Here is a 20356-nt window from a genome sequence, read left to right as displayed (position 1 = left end):
AAGGTATGGGTTCAAATTATGTGCCCTTGGAATGTCATTTACTTTTTATAACCCAAGTGTTTATATGTTTATATAGGAACCAGAAAGAGGGCTTGAAGAGACGAAACATTTCTTGGTGACAGATGTAGAAATCATCGGAAGGTATGTATAATGTATTTTAAAGCTGACCTCCAGGCAGGTATAAAAAACAAATACATGCATCTTTGTATTTATTAATACATATTTAGCATTGTAAGAACCTTCTGGCAGTTGGAGTTGTGTGTGTGGGGTGGGGGGTGTTGCACACTAGTAGGTGGTGAGAGTGGGGTTGACTGGAACAGTGTTAGGTGGTGACAGTGGGTGGCTAATGAGAGATGGGTGTTAGGAAAGAAGGATGATATTCTGTGAACTTAACAACCCTCTTCCCAGGAACTGCAGAAAATAGGAGCTGGGTTTTAGGGCATGCTGTGGTGTGCAGGAAAGTGTGTTTGGGCAGGGATTATTATTATTGTACAGGATTTAAATAACGCCAACAGTTTGCACAGCGCTTTACAATATATGGAAGACATGACAATTACATCATTCACAGACATATATATTCTTGGGTTGTCTCTAGCATCAATGAAATGTAGGAAAAGCAAAACAGGCAGGCTGGCCAGCAGCGGCAACTGCATCTCCTGCGAATCAATTCAGCAAATTTGGGTTTCAGGCTGTTGTGGTGTTAGAGAAGCATCAGGATGTGTGCCTGTTGGGGATTGGCTTTGGCAGCAGTCAGAGGAGGGGAGGGAATTAGGCCCTGACAATAGGCAGTTCGGCTAGTAGAAACAACTGCAGCTCCTGGACCTGACAAGGGCAGGGGGCTGGGGTGGGCCATGCAATGCAGCTGCTCACCATCTTCCTCTAGAGAGCTTTGCAATTGCATGTCTACATTTAGAGTGCAAGGATCCTGGGAGGTGGTGGGTGGGTTTGGTAACCTTTCATGCACATAAGACTTGGATAAAGAACGTAACAGTTGGGGAGTATAAGATTACTTCAAGGGTCAGACTTGGATGAGGAATCATACAGTGGAAAAACAGAAGTAGGACTTAGTCCCTCTGTGCTTCAAGTGCTTGGGTCTGTGAAAGCGTTACTATAATTAATTCCCCACAGGCAAAATGGAAATCCAATTTAATTATTATATAATTGAGGCTACCTGAAGCCAAAACTTATATCAATGGGGTGTAGTGCACATGAGCAGGATGAAGAGAACCTAGGGGGGATGCTTTCTAAAGCAAGTCAAGATCATTGGATTAAGGACGAAGGTAAGTATTTATTCAGGCAGGCTGCACTCACGGGGGTAGGGGCATTTCTTAAAAGCACAACTTGTACCAAAGTCGCAGTTGTCATTTAAAGTCAAACTAAATTGGTTTTCTAATTAACCTGCACGCACATTTATCTAATTCTTACTTTGGAATTATAAATCAAGCTGATATGCTGTAACTAAATATATGTGAATTCATAAAAAAAATATATTTGTTGTGTTGTTCATAAAACACCAGTGACCAGTTTTCATTGCCTTGACAGTTTATAAAGGGCACCACTTCATCCTTGACTAAAATGATTAGTGTGCATTTATTTGGGTTATTAATCCGATCAATAAAGTTTAACTATCAGTGAACGCATTTAAAATATTTTGACAGCAGAGGCATGCAAGATAATTGTGTTATCGATGCTTCCAGCACAACACCTTATATGAAATTTGTATTAACTTTTATTAAATTAAATACTAGGATCCTTTTCTTGGCTTTGTAGTATTCATTGAATATGAATGTAGAATAGATGAGAGGACAGTGGTTATTACTGCACACTCCCCAGGCAGCTTGATTTTATGAATGATACATTACTCTTTAGGTTTTACTTGCATGGTAAACTTTAATTATGGACTAAGCTTTAGTCTTTAGGAATTGTTGTCAAATATATAGGTAATTTAAAGCAACTGGAGGCAGATAAACAGTGTGTTAAATGGATAGTGAACCCATTAGTTCACTAGAAAATGTTTACATCACTGGGCCACAAACTGTCTAAACAGTCAGGATATTTCCGATCCCATGCCTATTTTTCACTTCTCAGAATGTCTGTCTCCATTATGTAGAAGGACACTTCTTCAGACTAATCATTCCTTTCCTAGGACAGTAAAATGATAAATCATGTCAAATGGTATGCATTATCTATCTTATTCCGTTTTGCCTTGCTTTTCAAATATATATTGTATCCATCTGGACATGATACAGTTTGACTTCTTTGTATGAGGACTATATGCACAAGGAAGACATTTGAAAGAAGAGAAGCATTGATTGTTTAGCAGTTGAGTAGATTTAAAGCAGTGGTTCTCAACCTGTGTAACCTCAGGATCCACATCGGTCCTTGGTCATTAAGTCGCGACCTAAGTCGCACTGCAATGGAATGCACGACATTAGAGTATCATGCATTTTGGTGCGGGCGTACGAACTGTGGGTGGGAGGTGCGTTTGGGGTACCATTCAAAGGAATGGCAATAGAACACACCTCCCACACCAGAACGCGCGGTAGGAGCCATTGTGTCGTACAGTGTATTAATTGCAGAGGACTATGCGATTAACACACTGTGCTAGTGTGAACGGGCCCTTAAAAACACTGGCATACAGACACAATCTCACACACTCAGGCATTCTCACACACATACACACCCAAAAATGTTTTAATGTTTCTTATTTTTATTTTTTAGGTCCACTCAGTCTCCCTACCCTTATGAGAACTGAAGTAGATCCTCAGCCTGGGTGCAGTGTGGGCTGCTGTGCTTTGAAAGAGCTCCATCCATACGTGCATTGCTTGTACAACTCCGGTCCAGGCACCTCTACAGGACACGAGAAGGATGCACGCATGGATGGAGCTCCCTCAACAGCCATAACCCAATCTTATCCCACCTCAAGCTGACATTCGGCACCGGGCAGTATATTTTGCATGGCTGCTTGGCGTCCGAACTGACAGTGCTGCGCTAGGGGAGGCAGAGGAGCTTCTTGCCTAGGAAAGTGGAAGGCATGCGGTGACCCACTGAACACGGGGTCGCGACCCATTTTTGGGTCACGACCCACCAGTTGAGAACCAAGGATTTAAAGTATATTTACATCATATATCCACAATTAAGAAAGCCAGTTGCATATTTATTTTAAATTATGTGCATAATTAAGCAAATTGTGCATATTGAGGTCATACTGAGTACCCGTGTGACTCCTTCCTTATGGAAATCCAAACATAAGACCAGATATCTTATAGTTGCGTCATTGATAGTTAGATTCCATTCCATTAGATTCCAACTTAACAGTAAAGCTGGAAAACCCTCCCACCAGCCTTGTTAGACTGCTGCTTGGCCATAGGGCGTGTACGGCCAGACTGCAGAGTTGTATTACATTGCAAAGACTTCTTTAGTAGTCCAAAGATACAAAACGATTCAGAATGATGCAAAGCAATCAGTTAATCAGATTTCAAGTGATTGTGGTCAGGTCTGTAAATGTTGTAAGTTTTTGAATAATTACTACATTTTGCTCATTGCCTTATTAAATAGGCACAGGTCTGTATATTTAGGCAAGGAACTGTTAGGAATTGCCACACCAGTACCTGTATTGTGTAAAGCTACCCAAAGAAGTGCCTTTAGGAGTTAGTGATGGACAACTGGCAACATGTGGTAGTGGAGGAGCTTTAGGGTGAACTCTATTTTAAAGTTGTAAGTCCTGCCTAAGATTTGTGCTGATTATTAGCAATACCAGGCCTTATGTATTCCTCTCTGATTTAGTTTCAGTTTATTATTGCAGGCTTACTTTCCCTGAGTTTATGGCTAAGTTCCAATATCTGTCATCTCCCTGTCCCAAGAAAGTGCCCTTAATGGACACTGAGGCAGTGTCATAGCATGTTGGAACTGCCATTGGCATGGCTTATTTAGAGAGGTAGATAGAAGAGGGTTTTGTGGCTATAAGTAGTGTATAGTGGGACTTGACTGGTATCTGCTGTTTATAGTGGACTACAGGTTTGTTTTTATGTTGACAGCAGGGCGGAAAACATGATAACATATTTCTTTAAAAAACACAGCTTTACTAGACGGCTTTTTTGTATTTTACTACTGTACAGTTATGCAGAGTGATCTTGTACACCATGCATTTTACATCCTGAAAATAGAAAATGACTGAACCAATTGTTCCCATTTCAGGTCTATCCTGACATTAGCGGTTTCGTTAATTATAATGTACAGTAGACAAAAACAGATACATGCTGGAGACAAATGTTGTTTATTTAGATAAATAAGTACTTGTGATGCAGGCTTGTAGGTTGCAAATACATTTTTGATTTGAAAACGCTTATATTTAATAACTGTGTACCTTAATTTAGAGGACCCTGGATTCTCTCCTGCTCAAAATTTCATTCTTTTCTGCTGTATAGATTGTCTGTCAAACTAATTGGAATGCATTAGATGAGTTGAGTTCTCGTCTAAGGTCATACAAAATGAAGCCTATCATTCCCAGCGCGCCAGCAGCATAATTTAAATATGCAAAATTCTCTACCAGCAAAACAAATACATTACTGTAATGTTAACATTATGTCTTCAGGTTGTTTAAACCTTTGGCAGCTTCAAGCATGTTACAGTGACTAAGCTCACCTTATGTGATCGTAGCAGCAAACTTTTCTAACACCGTCATTGGTATTTGGCTCTTATATTTTTTTCTCTCTGTGCTCAAGTAAATCAGAGACTGTGTTTTCTCAGCCAAAAACACACAAATGGTCATTTTATTGCTATGAAAAATATGATGACACTCTTCTGCTTCTTTAATCAATTCACCTGCTGGCATATGCCAGGGTTTACTATTAATGTAATCTGGAACTATCCCTGAAAAACTCTATTGCAATAATAATAATAATAGGATGTCAACTATGCCAATGTGGATGGGGCGTGGCCAGCAGCCGAGGCGGATGGTCGCAGGTTAGCAGAGCTCCGGCACAGAGTAATCCCTAGGGCTGGATTTCAAGCACAGAGGACTCCCACTCTGCTACCCCTGACTGATCCTGACCCCAGTATTGCTCCACAATGGCGGGGAAGCGCAAAACCAAGCGGGGACCCTGCAAACTCACGGACTTCTTCCGCTCGTCGGGATCGCAGAGGAGCCAAGATGGCGTCGGGTGCATCTTCCTCCCCGCGTGTCTCCGAGGGCCGGCACGAACGGGCAACACATGCGGCTACTCCTGTTGACAGGCACTCGGGACCCTCTCCGGCCGCCAGCCCGGCCAAATCCAAGCCCAGACAGGACACAAGAAGCTCACAGGTAGGCCCGGAGGAGGCAGAGGAAGGGGTTAACCCTGACGTGCTGGCAGACAGAGAGCTGAACACTGCCATTGAGAATTATCATATGGCTGATCGCCCCCTGCTGGACACTACCCTGAAAGACATGCTTGTCTCTCTGAGGAGCTCCCTGCATAGAGATATGCTCTCTGCTATTCACCAGCTGATCAGAGATATTAATGCATTGGGTGACAGAGTCAGCCAGATTGAGGATAAGATGGGGGGATATGCTGAAGCCCATAATGACCTCGTGGATGCCCACAAAGATAATGATTCCGCTATGATGGCTCTCTCTGTGAAACTAGCGGATATTGAAGACAGGTCGAGGCGCAATAATGTTAAATTACGGGGGGTCCCGGAGAACATACCCCCTCCAGAAACTCTCGGTGTATGGGCACCTCTCGCAGGCCACGATCTTGGTGCGAAAAAAGCTCCTACCTATTACCACATCCCTTCGGAATAACAGGGTGAATTATCGCTGGGGATTCCCCACCAAGCTTATTATTACACACAACGGGAAATCTCATGTGATCTCGGATGTTGATTCGGGTCTTACTCTGCTGAAGTCGTGGGGCTTAATCCCGGATTCTGCAGATTGATGGTCTCCAGCGGCTGATCTTCCTTCAACTGTCCTCTGTGCTCACCAGATTGCAACACTCACCTACTATGCCTTGGGATACCCCGTGCCGAACTTATGGCTCTCCTAGCCCCACACATGAAGGCGCAGCTCACCTGGCTGTTTCTATGGCCCTATGTGCTTTGTTCTTATCTCCATATGATATAATTAACGCTCGTTGGCGTTACAGTTTTTTTTTTTTAATTCTTTGTTATTGTTTCTCTTTTTGTTTGGTTTCTGTTTTTCTACGCTCCAGCATCCAGGACGACTCTACTGTTCTATGGGGATTCGCCTCTCTCCGCACTTCTCAATGGAAGTCTGTGCTACATATGCCTCGCTTTCCCAGGTTTCCACATGTCCGAGGGACTGTCTCAGGTACGATAACTGTCATTAACTCTATCTACCAATGTGCCTCCACTCTACAACAACATGAGTGTTAAAATTCTTTCCCTGAATACAAAGGGACTTAATAGCCCATTCAAGAGGAACCGACTATGGGCAGAAGCCTCCACGCACTCCTGCGATATCATATGTGCACAGGAGACCCACTTCAAAGAGGGTTCTCCACCTCCTTTTCGCAATAACCGTTTCCCCCATATTTTTTTCTCGAATGCTCCAACTATGCCAATGTGGACCCTCTAGCTACACTGCAAGGGATACCCAATGAGAGATTGTAGACTTTCCTGCCAAGTGTAAGCCAACAACCAGTTCACAAGCTAAGCATTTCAGAGAAGGTTAGATCAGGGAGCTGGATCTTTGGAGGAGGAACCACTGGAAGAGGGAGGTCCAGGAAACTGGATTAGGGTCACTCTGAAATGGATAAGACCTGGGAGTCGGATAAGGACTCACTGAAGTAAGAGGATGGTCCCATATTAGGGCAGGCGATGCAGGATTCCCCAGGGCATGAAGTCCAAGAGTCATCTGGTATTCAACAGGAAGCCCCTCATAGGAGTTTGAGCTTAGCATTGTGCAGACTCCAGGTCATGACCCATGAGTTTATCTTGCTCAAACACCAAGGACCACCAATTGGAGGTCACCAGGAACAGTCCCAAAGTAAGGGCTGGCCATGGGCATGGTTGGTCAGGAGCAAGCCAGAGGTCAGAGTGGACAACAGACAAGGATGGCCAGGAACAAGTGAGAGGTTTGGCAGCAGACAGTGATAACCAAGAATGAGCTAGAGGTCAGGACATGTAGCAGACACAGATAACCAGAAACAAGCCAGAGGTCAGGGCAGGCAGCAGATACGGATAACCAGGAATGGGCCAGAAGTCGGTACACAGGAATCAATAGAGAATACAGGGTGGATAGCGATTAGGAGTACCAGGGGCTTGGCAGCTGCCTTGCTGAAGCATTGTTCGGGCAGCAAGCCAGGAACTGCACTGAGTTTAAGCTACTGCCTGACAGGATGAGGAGAATGCTGCTGAGATTGGCTGTGGCCATACAGGGAAATGGAGCTGCTCTTGCTGAATAATGTCAGGAGGTGGATGTCACTCTGACTAGACATTGTCAGACCTCTTCAGAGAGACTACTGCTTTCAAGCAAAAAGCAAAGGTCATTTACTACAACATGCTGGAATCGGACAGGCTTCTTTACTCAGGCTGTGGCTAATATCTAAAGAACACAAAAGAAAAGACTTTGCATACCTTTTGTTTTGATGCACCGGGAATGTATTTAGCTGATTTAAATAGAAACTTTAATTGGATTTGGATGTGTATGTCAAGCCAAAAAAATAAAATAAAATGGGATAGCGTGGGGAAGATTTAGAACCGCTGCCAGTTTTTTACTGCTATCTGAGACATAATTTGAAAGATTTAACTTTATTTTCTGTCCTACTGACATTATTTATAGAACCCCCTGTCAGATTTGTATTTCTGTATGGTGAAATATCTCTCTCCTTAACTAGAAAAACAGGTTTGTGGTTTGATATACACTGTAAATCCACAATAGAAGTATGGTCATATGACCGATTTAATCCACCGACAATATAGTGGCACTACACCACTATTCTGTGACATAGTACATCCCCACTTCAAGGCTACTCCTGATGCCTTTTGCAGCAGTGGTGCCACGATTAGGAACACATTTTATTATATGTTGCAAGCTAATGCTTATATGTTATATGTTCCCCTACATATAGCATAGTGCCCAATACTTGCGAAGTTGTTGTACACTCAGTGATAAAGGATGTTATTGTTACAGTGTAGAGTTGATGTCTGTCCTACAGGGTTTTGCGCATAATGATGTCAGTTTGTAGCGCAGGGTACAGGGTCACGGTATTCCGGATTTGTCACTGCAGTAGTTGCAGTGAAGTGAAGAAGCCCTGAAATATGCTGGCTTTCAGCTTGTGCATCTAGATTTTCATCATCCTCTCTAGTCTCATTTGTGTCGCCTTAATGTATGAGATTGTCAGACATCTTTATAGGTATGCTTTTAATGCCACACACTTAATCAACTTGGTGGAAGTTAACCAGAATGTACTAAACCCTCTGTAGTAGTGGAGAATTTCAGAAGATAAGGAGTGTCATAGATACAGTAGGAAAATATTCTAGTTTTTGTTTTTTTTGAGGTATGTAAGAAGACACAAAAATATAATCCAGATAATATAATCTAGATAAGGATTTTCTTCTTCAGGTGAAACAGGAGTATTCTTTATTCTGAGCAAATGTAATACATGATAGCAATGGTAAAACAGAGGGGTCACTATAAACGTATCCAGTTCTGGGTTCATTATATTCAAATCAGCACAGCATACAATAGTGTGCTCTATTATAGATATTGAGCTGGAAATCATCACATTTGCTGGAGGGGGTTACAAAGACATAGTATAACATATATAGTACATTTCTGCTGCTACAAAAAATGGACTGAACCTTTGGGTCAAATTATGCTTTATGTATTTCCCATGGAAATGGAAATACCCCATGGAAATAAATGGAAGTGATTTGCACATTAAAATAGAAACTCTGCTGCAGTAGGAGGTTCGGTATGAATGACATGACCATTGAATTAGCAATTTCTACGTATACCAACATTCAGTTTGTATCCAAATGACAGTTTGCATTTAGTTTTAATCTTAGGAAAAAATAAATACCAAGGTCACAAATTATTTTATAATTTTTATTTTTTTTAACCCCCTTACATAAATCTTTCTAAAATGTGTGGATAGCATAAAACCTTTTAACAACAAGTCCAACCTAGTAATACACTAGAAAACTATATTTCCTCACTTCAATGTTGGTGGCAATGGTCAGCATAACAGATATGGGGAATACATTTCCCTAGTTTAAACTTAGACAGCAATAAAAAAAAAAAAGAGACAGTGATTCTAGACTTTCCCTAAATATCCAAAAGTGTATTTAAAAAAGGGCTTACATACACTTTAAAAGAGAATTATGGGGTCAGGGCTTTTCCCCATAGTTCTCCTAAGGCTCACGGGAGAACTAGCATTCTACAGCTCGCGGTATACTGAGACGCCACAGCCGGGACGGATCCCGACAATACTGTCTGAATCCACCCAGCTGCGGGATTGACAGCCTATCCAGAGGCAGAGCCAGCTTTGTCCGCCCCCTCCCCCGTCCGTTTCGCCAGTCAGCGCTGGAGGATCGGACAGGGGAGGGGGGAAACCCTGCAGGGAGCCGTGAGAGTCACGGCTCTCTGCAGGGATAGATCGAGAAGTGAGCGAGCGACGGTATGTGTTCGCTCACTTCCCGATCTACTGAGCCGACCTGTGACAGTTTAATTGTCACAGGTCGGCTCAGATTATGAGGCTGAGTGAATATCACTCGCCTCATAATTCTCCTTTAAGTGTGACATGAATATTATATTGTAAGCTCCTCAAGGTGCATATTACCGTATTTTAGGTCTACCTCTAATGCTTTCTGTGATATGTGAACATCTGTAGGTGCAAGATGGTTCTCTGGAATTCAGTCTTGATAATCCTCTAAAGCAGTGGTTCTCAACTCGTGGGTCGCGACCCAAAAGTGGGTCGCGACACTCGTTTTGCATTTTGGCCTAACAGTCAAACAGCTTTGCCCTCTATTGTCATTCTTGTTAATAACATAACGCAAAGAATTTCTTCACTTACTTGCATACTGGTTAATCTTCCTGGTTCACCATTCAACTCTGTTGTTGGCTGGTTGCTAGGTCTTGTTTGTAAGGTGTTGCTGGTTACAGGTGCATGCGATCGTAAGATTCTGATCAAGTAAGTCTCAGAATTCTTTGTGGTTCTCGCGTTCCAGATGAACTTCATCTTATACCTCCTTTGTCATGGGAGGATGAGCAGGATACAGATGCCCCAACAAATTAGTGGCAGGGTAAAGCTTCAGTATACAAGCAAAAATCAGAGTTTTGTTCTTCAATGCAGTGTAGTCATAGAAACTATAGTATGAATGTTTTCATAGTCTTCTGAGCTAAATTGCAATGCAGTTACAAGTTACATTGGATGAACAGGGCAATAGGAATCTGTGAGGCTGTAAACTCAAGAAGATTAAGCACAAGGGAAGAAAACAGACAGGAAAACATGTCTCATCTATCTTCTGCATGAACAGCATGGAGTGTTGTATATAGCAAGACACCATGGAAAACCACTGCTATGTTGTACAGGTAAAGAACAGATTTAAGCATCCCAGCAAGTCAAGGTAATCCATAGGTGAACTCCATGTGACTCAAAATACATTCTTATGTATGGCAAGGCTCTCTGTTCAATGATAAACAAAGCAATTGACAAACATTTTGTTGCTGTATCTAATTTTTTCTGACAGTAATTGAATAAGAGAACCAGCATACCTGTTGGCTAGTGTTAGTATTTGGCTGTTATGTTTAGCGGTCAGACCGATAGGCTAAAGCATTTGTATTCATTTTATTTTTCAAAGAACACATTTGCTTTAGGTTTGCTGCCAAAACCCTGCATGTATTCATTCATATGTGTTAATTTAGCCGCAGGTTTGTTAGTTTCCAAATAAATACATTTCTTGGACATTTGGTCGAGGATATTTTCTAATAAGTCGTGCATACTGAAAGAGCTGTTAAAACCTTGAACAAGTCAATTGAATTACTTGTCATTAGTTTAGACATTTTGATTTATGTCCTAAATTCTGATTTATTTTTTTTACAGAAAAAACTCTGCCTTATATTTTTATTAACTGAACATCTGTCTTTCAGGTATCATAGAGTGACAGACACAGGGCAATCATCTGCCAGATTAGGTCTAAATTGACCCAGTTGGCAACTAATCTGCGTGTACCTAGAATGTATTCTACTTCTCTGCTCTGGTGTAAATGTAGATGTCTGCATCTGTATCTATGTTCCTCAATAGTGGAGTCTTTTTTGTAATGTATATTAAAATATATTGGTGCTATGTAAATTTATAACATAAAACATTAAAACATCAAACAATTATTTAACCGCTTCAGTGCCAGCATGTTAAACCCCTTTATACTAGACCATTTTTTCAGTTTTCAGTGCTGTGAACATTTGACTGAGAATTACTCTATGACACACACTGTACTCAATTTTTGTTACTATATAAAGGAAAAAGACCAAAATCTGAAAAAAGTCAGTTTCCCTTGCTTTCTGTTTTAAATCACAGAAAATAAAAATGCCAGTGCAGTACAAAACCCCCTGAAATGACTTTTGGGAAAGTAGACACCCCAAGATGGTCTGATGTTTTGCCACAATTATTTGCAAATGAAGAAATATGCCGGTATTGAGGGGGTTAAAACATGGAGCTTGGTAATGGTGCATTAGATACATTAAATGTACAGGTCATACACAGAGGGAGGTGTAGGTGAAAGGATTATTGCACAGGTTGCATACAGTGGGAGAATGATGATAAAGAGGTAATGTACAGATGTGCAGGATAGGAGAAGTGAAGGGGTTAATATACAGCTCAGTGCAGAGATACATTGGAGCTGACGTATACTACAGAGGAAAGGTGGTCAAAGAGTTAAAACTGTTGTTATGCTTTATTATTTCTTGCTGCTGCTGCAGCTTGTTTTGGCCAGAGAGTAATGAATTAATGACTCATTCATTCATTAGCTCCTTTTCTATCCCCAGCTTCTGTTATAAGAGGAAGGGGAGGGCTTGGCATTGTAAATCAGCGATCTGATTGGATTAGCTCTGTGCCTGAAGCTGATGGCCTCTGCTGTCTAACAACAATGGGAGCAGCAAATTCTGTGTTTGTGGGACTTGCCCTCCTTCCTTTGCCTTTGCACTTTTTGTAGTAGTTTTAAGTGGAGGTGCAGATTTTTGCGTCAGCCAGGACACAGGCAGAAAAGGGATACGGCTTAGCAGGCAGGAAATGTGTCTTCATGTCAGTGGAACTCCCACACTTACTGCAATTACTTTTGCATGATATTCTAATTATTCGAGTTTCACCTGTATAAATCGCATGTCACTTGAGTATGCATCAGTATTAATTGTTGTTAAGTTTTAAAGTGAATGTATGGCCAGGCTATGGACATTTAATTATTTACATTTAACAGTAAATGGGTTTCAAAAGAAGTGTTCACTGATCTTCGTAGCTGCAGACACTGTGGAAAAATGTTTCCTCAAATTTCAGAGTAGAAGCACTATAGCCTTCCAGACCTCCTGCTGTGTGTTTACATTGAAAGGCTGCAATGACTCCTGGAGGGATGGGGGGGAGCAAAGCTGCTAAGAGAAAGGTCCTTAGTGTTTCTACTGTGAACATTAAATGTCCTTGAACAATTAGGGGGTGCTTTAGCCTGGGTTCACACCTGGGCGTTCGTAATATGCACGTTTTTAACGTGATTTTCTGTCCACAAAGCGCACATTTGACACGCGTTTATGAAATCTCTATTTAGAAGTCCAATGGATACGCGCTGAAATCTGCCCCAAAGAAGCTCGAGTACTATTTCGCACGTAGGGCGCTTTTCAGCGCGGCTAAACGTGCTGAAATACGCCCAGGTGGGAACCATGCCCTTAGCAATTAATAGGATTTCACTTCTTGAGCGTTTTTCAGGGCTTCAATCAGCGCTGAAAAACGCCCAGGTGTGAACCTAGCCTGAAGGTAGGGATACTTTGCAAGTACCACACATGTTTAGTTCTTCATCTAGCCTGCTGAAACTTTAACGTAAAGTTTTGTGCATAAAACAAGTCTACTTTAAAAATGTTATACTACTTTTCATAAATGGGCTTGATATACCTCTAGAGAGTAAAGCTCTACAGTTACATTTATATCCTTTTTTCCGGTTCATCTACATTGTTAACAGTAAGGGAGCCAAAGTGAATATCATGGAGGTAGAGAAATGGCACACCAGTGTTAGCTGCCTGTAACAAGTGCTTGAGAGGTTGGCTGATAACTATTCTGAAGTACTGAGTAGATGTCACGTCAGACAAAAAACTGAGGAGTGTGTTCTGTTATCAGTGCAGCACAGGTGACATTCTATGCATATTGGAATGAGGCTATTCGCTGAAAGAATTGTGTAATTTTGCATTTAGATTTTAGATCTGTCATATTAACCCCGACTGATCCTGGTAACAGTGCTTAATATTTGTCTTGTAATCATGAAAGATGCTAATAAACAGCTTTTCCTCGGATTCTGATCCGCTTATCACTTTCAGGCATTTTATGTATTCAGGATACTTAGATAAAATGTCAAATAGCTTGTCTTTTTGCTGATAAAAGTTTTCCTTATTTAGTATAAATATTTATAACTGTAAATATAGAACATACACTGTAATCCTACATTTTTGGGTTAAGCCTGCCATGGACAGGCAGTTTTGTTATTAGTATGGGTAAGCATAACAAAATACTTGAATTTATCACCCACACCACCATCAAGTTCTTTTCAACTCAGTAGAAAAAAATGTGTTTTCTTCATAGAAATGGGGAACTGTCAGTTCTCTCTTGAACAAGTTAGTAATCAAATATGGCACATTGTTGTCAAGGATCAGGCTGTGTGCGCCACCAAAACATATATTTAGTGAACTTGGTTGTGTTGTGCTAGATGATTAGAGGCTCTAGTGGTCATGTCACCTACAGTTAAATACTATCCCTCCCCTCACCTGAACACTCCCCTTCATTACCATTAATAGTTGCCTTACCAACCTACTCTCATTCTTGACAATTTCCTTCTTCTTTAAGGTGTCATTTGGCTTGTTTCTGTTTCAGTTACAGATAGGTTTTCTGTTCCTGCAATATTCCTGTCCTAAATGATCCATTTGTTTAGGAATCTCTCCTTTGGTATTACCAGGTTTAATGGCCTTATTCTGTTCCTATGAGCTTTTCCTGACTTGTTTCTGGTGGCATTATAGAGAGATCCTACTGATTAGGTGACACAGGAGGCCACAATGGGCTTTCTCTGTAGAGTCAGCTTGTCTCTTGGGCTCCATGAGGTTTAGCTACTTGTACTATATGTCCATTCTTGGTATGCTACAGTAATCTGGAATTGACACTTCTTTAAACTGTTCCTTTTAGAAAAGGTATGCTTCAGTGCATGGCTTTGAATTGTGGCTTACCATCATAACATAAGAGATGTCAAAATGACTTTGCAAGAGGTTCAAAACCACAATACAAGTTCACTTTATTGGTACAAAATACATTGCAAGACCAGAGTCGATGAATCCCTAGTGCAGGAAACACCTGGACTAGTAATTGGGCTATAAAGCTAGGCACTACCTCTTTTTTCCAACAATGTGACCAATGTATAATGAAGTTATTGTAGGTGTTAACAGCCTTGAAAATGTTAATGCATTATGTTATTGGTGTATAATAGGGGGTCTATTTATAAAGGATTCAATGTAACATGCACCCATAAATCAGGGGAAAAGTATTGGTCAACGTTAAGCACAGTTTCATCTATATTTTCCCAACATTTGCCTAGCACAAAAAAAACTTTCACTGGCATTTGTTCTCGCATGGGAAAGTTGCTTTCTCTAATATGTATCCTACTTTTCTAAGGGTGAATGTTACTTTCCCTCAACACTGACATTTACTGAACACATTTGTAAACAACTAACCAGGGATAATGTTAAATAATTTTATTTTATAATGAAAATGCAAATGAAAAGTACCAGACTGGTATACCAGGCATGCTGGCTGTGTATACCCATGGCAAGTGGCAGCAAGTGTTCTCTGCCATGTTCATACAATCTTTTACCATTGGAGGGTGCTTTAAGAGGTATTTCCAAAAATGCTGGCATCTCTATCAAAGCATCGGTGGTGGCAAGAGGTGGCTTATGTGCCATCTACCTGCTCCCCATAAAGGACACGTTAGGTGGTCACCCGCCTACACGGTGAACTGGTTTTAGGGGTTTGTTGCATGCAGGTGTGAACATTAATAAAAACATTAAACACTGTAAAATAATAATTGTATGATTCTTATTTTACTACTAAGTCCAAATATAGGCACTAGCTTATACTTTGACTAATACCAAATATGGACTGTGATATAACCTGTTATTTATTCACATTTTCATACCTGCATCACAGAACTGGTTAGGGGTCCAAACACCCCTGTGGGCATTGGTTCTTTAGGAGGGATACCCCCATTTTTGTGGAACCTATTTCAAAGCATCCACTCAATTCTTAAAGGCATGTGGGCTGGCATCAACATGGCAGGGAGCTGCAGACTCCCTGTACTCTTACCTCGGGGACACCTGCTGGCATGCCTGGAGTGCAGGCTGAGGCTTTCTGAAGGGGTACGGGGTACACATCTTTTAAAATGTTGTTTTTTTTCTAAAATGACCATTTTTAACACCATTGAGAGCTCTGGTAAATCACTTACCAGGTTAAAAGATTTTTTAACAGTATATTGGGACATTTAACAGTTTTCTACATTCGACTGGTGCACAGGTGAATGTGCTGATAAATAATGTGGGTACGAAATGCCAGGCAAATGTGTTTGAATTGTTCTAAAAGATTCACTGTCAAATTCCTTATAGAATATTTATAAATAGACTCCAAGGTATGAAACATACTAGATCTTAGCATTTGTTTTCTGGTAAAATATGTTATATGAGTTTTGATATTTGTTTTATTACCATAGGCCTCTGGAGCCTGGAAATCAGAAACAGCCATTCAGTCCTGCCAAATTGTCTTCCAAGTCACCTATTTATTCTGTAGTGACACAGAGAAGTGCTCCTTTGCCATCAACTTACTGTGTCGATAAAGAAGAACCTATAAAGTCTTTCCAGGATAAAACTGGCGTAAAAGGTAGTATATTGCCATAATTTTAATTGTATATAATGATCAAAAGAAAAAGGCAGTTTTAAGTTTAAAAAATCAAACATTTTCCCATGTATCTCCTCATAAAAATATTAAAAAATAAAGAGTCCTCCCAGCAGCCTGTAGGTATCTATGGTAACCTACAGCCTATTTGGTATCCTCTTGACTACTTCAGTTCCAATGCAGTATAATTGCAATCTGTAGAATGAATGAGCAAAGTGGCAGAGAGGGATGGCTGTAGAAAAAGTAATATTTGCTGAGAACAAAGTAATAGGAAAAGCAGCACAGGCAGACAAAGAAAAGTAGTAAGAGTGGGGAACACCAACTCTGAAAATAACCAACAGGGGTTTCTGCCTGCAAAAGAGAAAACCACATTCCATAAAATGTTAGTGTTTGACAGCAAAAATCCTTCTAAAATAAAGGCAGACAGTCTATCTTATTAAAACTGAGGTCATTATGGGCTTATCAGGTTTTATCTAACATGTGTCCACTCTAAAGCAATAATTAGTAGAGAGAGCATATAGTTTCCAATGAATTAGCAACATTCAAAAGGTTTAGCACCTGTATAGTACACCCACATTTGTATCTTTGTATATAGCTAATCTGAATCTGTTCAAAGTTTGCAAAAAAGTTTGGAGTAAAGCACTAATTGATACCCTCTATTGGCTATTGGTTTTTAAAAAAGCATGCTTTCAAAACAGCGTATGTACTTTTGTCAGTTGCTAGAGGGCCAGACCATTATAAATAGGGAAGCAGGTTGTTTACCACGACAGTAGAAGTGATTTTTTTCTGAAGATACAGGGAAACAACACGATTTAACAGCCTTTGAACGTGGGATGATTGTTGGCGCTCGCGCCATGGAGCGAGTATCAGCAAAACAGCAGAATGCGTTAAATGCTCCAGAGGGGCTGTTAAAGTGTTTAAAGACTGGACTGTCAGCCAAAAATCTGGGTCTGAACGTGTGAATTGTGGCCGTCAGCGACTAGTCAATGTTAGAGCAGAACGGAGAGTGGCAAGACTGGTACAAGACAACAGAAGGGCAACAGTGCAGTGTCAGATTCCTCGCATCACCTTTCACCATCTAGTGGAGTCACGAGGCGGCCCAACAAAGTCATCTCGTGGAGTCATCTCATGGCCCAACGAAGTACTGATGGGGTGGTCATAATAATCCGGCCACTCAGTGTATACACACTGTATATATATTTACAGTAAAAACATACTTTTTACTAAACAAAACATTGTATGCAGTAATTTCCACATAAAATATTTGGGCGCAATGAAGGTCGTTAGAACTGTGTATAACTGAGCATAATGAGGATTCATGAGAGGAAAATTAAACAAAGTTTAATTATAAAGGTTTTTTTCTTACCTGGTATATTTATAGCAACAAGTTAAAAAGCATCTTCAATTTGTGGTGATAACTATATAGCAGGATATTTGCACTTGACCAAAGCTAGTATGCATTAGAGCTTTGTATATTATGGGCGATATAATAAACCAGAAATGATTTATGTATGTTTTAATGTGCCTTGCATTACCTCTCAGAACAAGATAAAAGATTTTCTCACAGAGGAGTAATTGAAATGTAATTGAAACTTTGTATTCTTCAAAATTCTACTTGTGTTTAAAAGCTCCTGGGAGCACAATGCATAACTCCTCTCAAGCCTACACAGTATGTTACTCAAAGGAGCCATATTCTTGTCCTAAATAAACAGGCAATGTCCATAAACAACAGTAACTGAGGCTCTGGGGAGTCATACTGAAATGATATGTAATGAGCAAACAATAGGGCAATCACACAGCTTCCAGAAAATGGAAATATTCTGCAGATATTAAAGGAAAAAAATTAGCCCGCCGTGCAAATCGTATTCATAAAGAACTCCATACTAGCATAGCTATTTCCACAGGTAAGAAAATACAGTCCCTTGTGCACTGATGTAAGGGTGAACCATCTTGCCCCTAACAGTCTCCTTTCCAAATGCTTCTGGACTTAGCCTCTTATTTTCTATTCAATTTATTGCAGCTATTCAACCCCTTCCTGTGTTATACAGTACAACCCAATTCAGTGGCCTCTCCACTGCACGTCTGTCAAAAAGAGCAGTACAAGTAGAATTGCTTTTAACTTTGACCATTTGATAGTGAGTTGGATTGTTTTATTCTTGTTTTGGGTGTTCAGTGGTGTTCTATGAAAATGAATACACAAGCAACAGGGCCACCTATTTGAGAGTATAGTGTAAGAAGCAAAATAGTTTTAACATGTTTGCAAAATTATATCAGGTTATATCCACAGCCATCTTTGTTTTCTACTGCGGAACCTGGTGTTAGAGAGATGTCTATTAATACTATGATCCTCCCCAAACCAGGAATCTCTGTTAAAGAACTGCTGGAAATCTAATGCACTGCAAGGGTTAACTCCTTGTTTTGCTCTAGGGGCTAAAATAAAGAAATTATACTCACCTTATCCACAGTCCTACTGGGCTACTAGACTGTTCCCTGCAGCCTCTTCTCCCCCGGGCTTTAGCAGTGTAAGGATCTATTTTTTATATTTCCTGGATTTCTTATTTAAGGCTTCTGGATACCTTGTACCAATGACGGTTTTGGCAATTCACCTATATAGGCTTAATCTGTAGACCACAAAACAGCTGCACATTGTGGCCACTAGATGGAGTTTCCTAGTTTGAATGTAGTGTATTGTTGTAATAATACATTATGACCACTAGCTAGCGCTGAGAAGCATAGAAAATAAATATTTATTATTACATCAGCAAACTACATTTGAATTGGGAAACTCCATCTAGTGGCCACAATGTATTACAACACTACAATTGAACTGGGAAAAATATATTAACCCTTTCGCTGCCAAGCCCTCCGGAACATTTTTCAAATCAGCTGGCCAAGCCATTTTTGAATTTTCTGCAATTTTTTCCTATTGATTTGATTTTCAACTGCTGCGTTGCTAGCGTTTGTAAAAGACCCCCCAAACCATATATTTTCTGAAAGCGCATAAATGTTTTGAAGCTGATTAAATCACTTACAATGAATACTGCTTCTTGATGTTTAAAAGTGATAGTTTCCTGCAGAATCAGCTGGTCCCCTGAGCACTGGTCCTGAAATCCTGTTTTAGGCTGGCTCCTTCAGGATCCTGCTCCCTCCCTTATTATCCATTCTCCAAGCTAGCACATGGACACTTGGACAGCTGCTGGAGACTTTGCTCTCCCTTGAGATCTTGAACTGGACAGGAAGTCAAGGGAAGCTGTTCAGAAACATGATGACTGTAAGGGCTTTTAATACTACTTTAAGAATGTTTGTTTTTGGCATTATTCACCCTTCACCCTGCAAATTGTTTAAAAATAGACCCTTATGTGTCACTGCATAATAAAATATACCATCAAACCAGTCACTGTTTATAACGATTGCTAGAAAACATGGTTAGGGAAATGAAGGTGGGTTTACATTTTGTGTACTTGTTGAATCACTGCAACAACAAAGAATGAACAAAACTAACAAAAACAAAATAAAAACTTTACATATGAATGGTAAAAAAAAGTATATAAAACAATGAATTAGCAAAAAAGTTATAGCTAACGGCTGAAGGAAAAGGGAGAGTTATTTAGAGCTAATTAGTAATAACTAAGGGGTCTATTCACTAAGCTGCCGTAGGCAGCCGAGTGAATAACTGACCCGAAGTGAGCCGAAACGCTGTTCGGCTATTCACTTCAGGCTTGTACAGCTAATTTCAGCCGTATATCGGCTGAAATCAGCCGTACATCGGGTGGCTTAGTGTGGCGAAGTGCAGAAGGAGTTCGACTCAGCCGATCCAGTATCAGGATCTGCTGAGCCGAACCTCCGGCAGGCTACTCGCTGCTGTTCGGTCTATTCTTACAGATGCCGAACAGCAGTGAGTAAATAGCCGAATGCCGCTAAGCCTCTGAATGCCTCTGGGGTACCGAGCAGAATAGAAAAATAGTTAAAAAAGCAAAAAAAAAATAGAAAATGATTGTGCAGAGCTAGCAGTGATAGCTAGCTCCGCTAAACTGTTTTCTATTGGCTGAGCGGTTCTGCTGCCGTCAATAAATACCGTATATACTCGAGTATAAGCCGTCCCGAATATAAGCCGAGGTACCTAATTTTACCAAAAAAAACTGGGAAAAAGTATTGACCCGAATATAAGCCGAGGGTGGGAAATGTAGGTACTGTGATTCACTGTGCCGGAGCAGGGACGAGTCAGCGGC

The 20356-nt window shown here is 40.6% G+C and overlaps 1 protein-coding gene across 1 annotated transcript in view; it reads left to right on the top strand.

Moving 5' to 3' along the window:
* ZBBX (zinc finger B-box domain containing) overlaps nucleotides 1-16112 on the top strand; it is a gene marked incomplete at its 3' end in the record, with an annotated part of 68765 nt that extends 52653 nt beyond the window's left edge. The window contains exons 12-13 of the mRNA XM_018557779.1: nucleotides 77-141; nucleotides 15946-16112. Coding sequence (XP_018413281.1) covers nucleotides 77-141; nucleotides 15946-16112 — 232 coding nt within the window. The remainder of the gene's footprint in view (nucleotides 1-76; nucleotides 142-15945) is intronic.
* Between the last annotated feature and the right edge of the window lie 4244 nt (nucleotides 16113-20356).

This window comes from Nanorana parkeri, unplaced genomic scaffold (genome assembly GCF_000935625.1).
Source record: "Nanorana parkeri isolate BGI_ZX_2015 unplaced genomic scaffold, ASM93562v1 scaffold303, whole genome shotgun sequence".
Taxonomy (NCBI): Eukaryota; Metazoa; Chordata; class Amphibia; order Anura; family Dicroglossidae; genus Nanorana; species Nanorana parkeri.
This window is presented reverse-complemented; position numbering and strand designations above follow the sequence as displayed.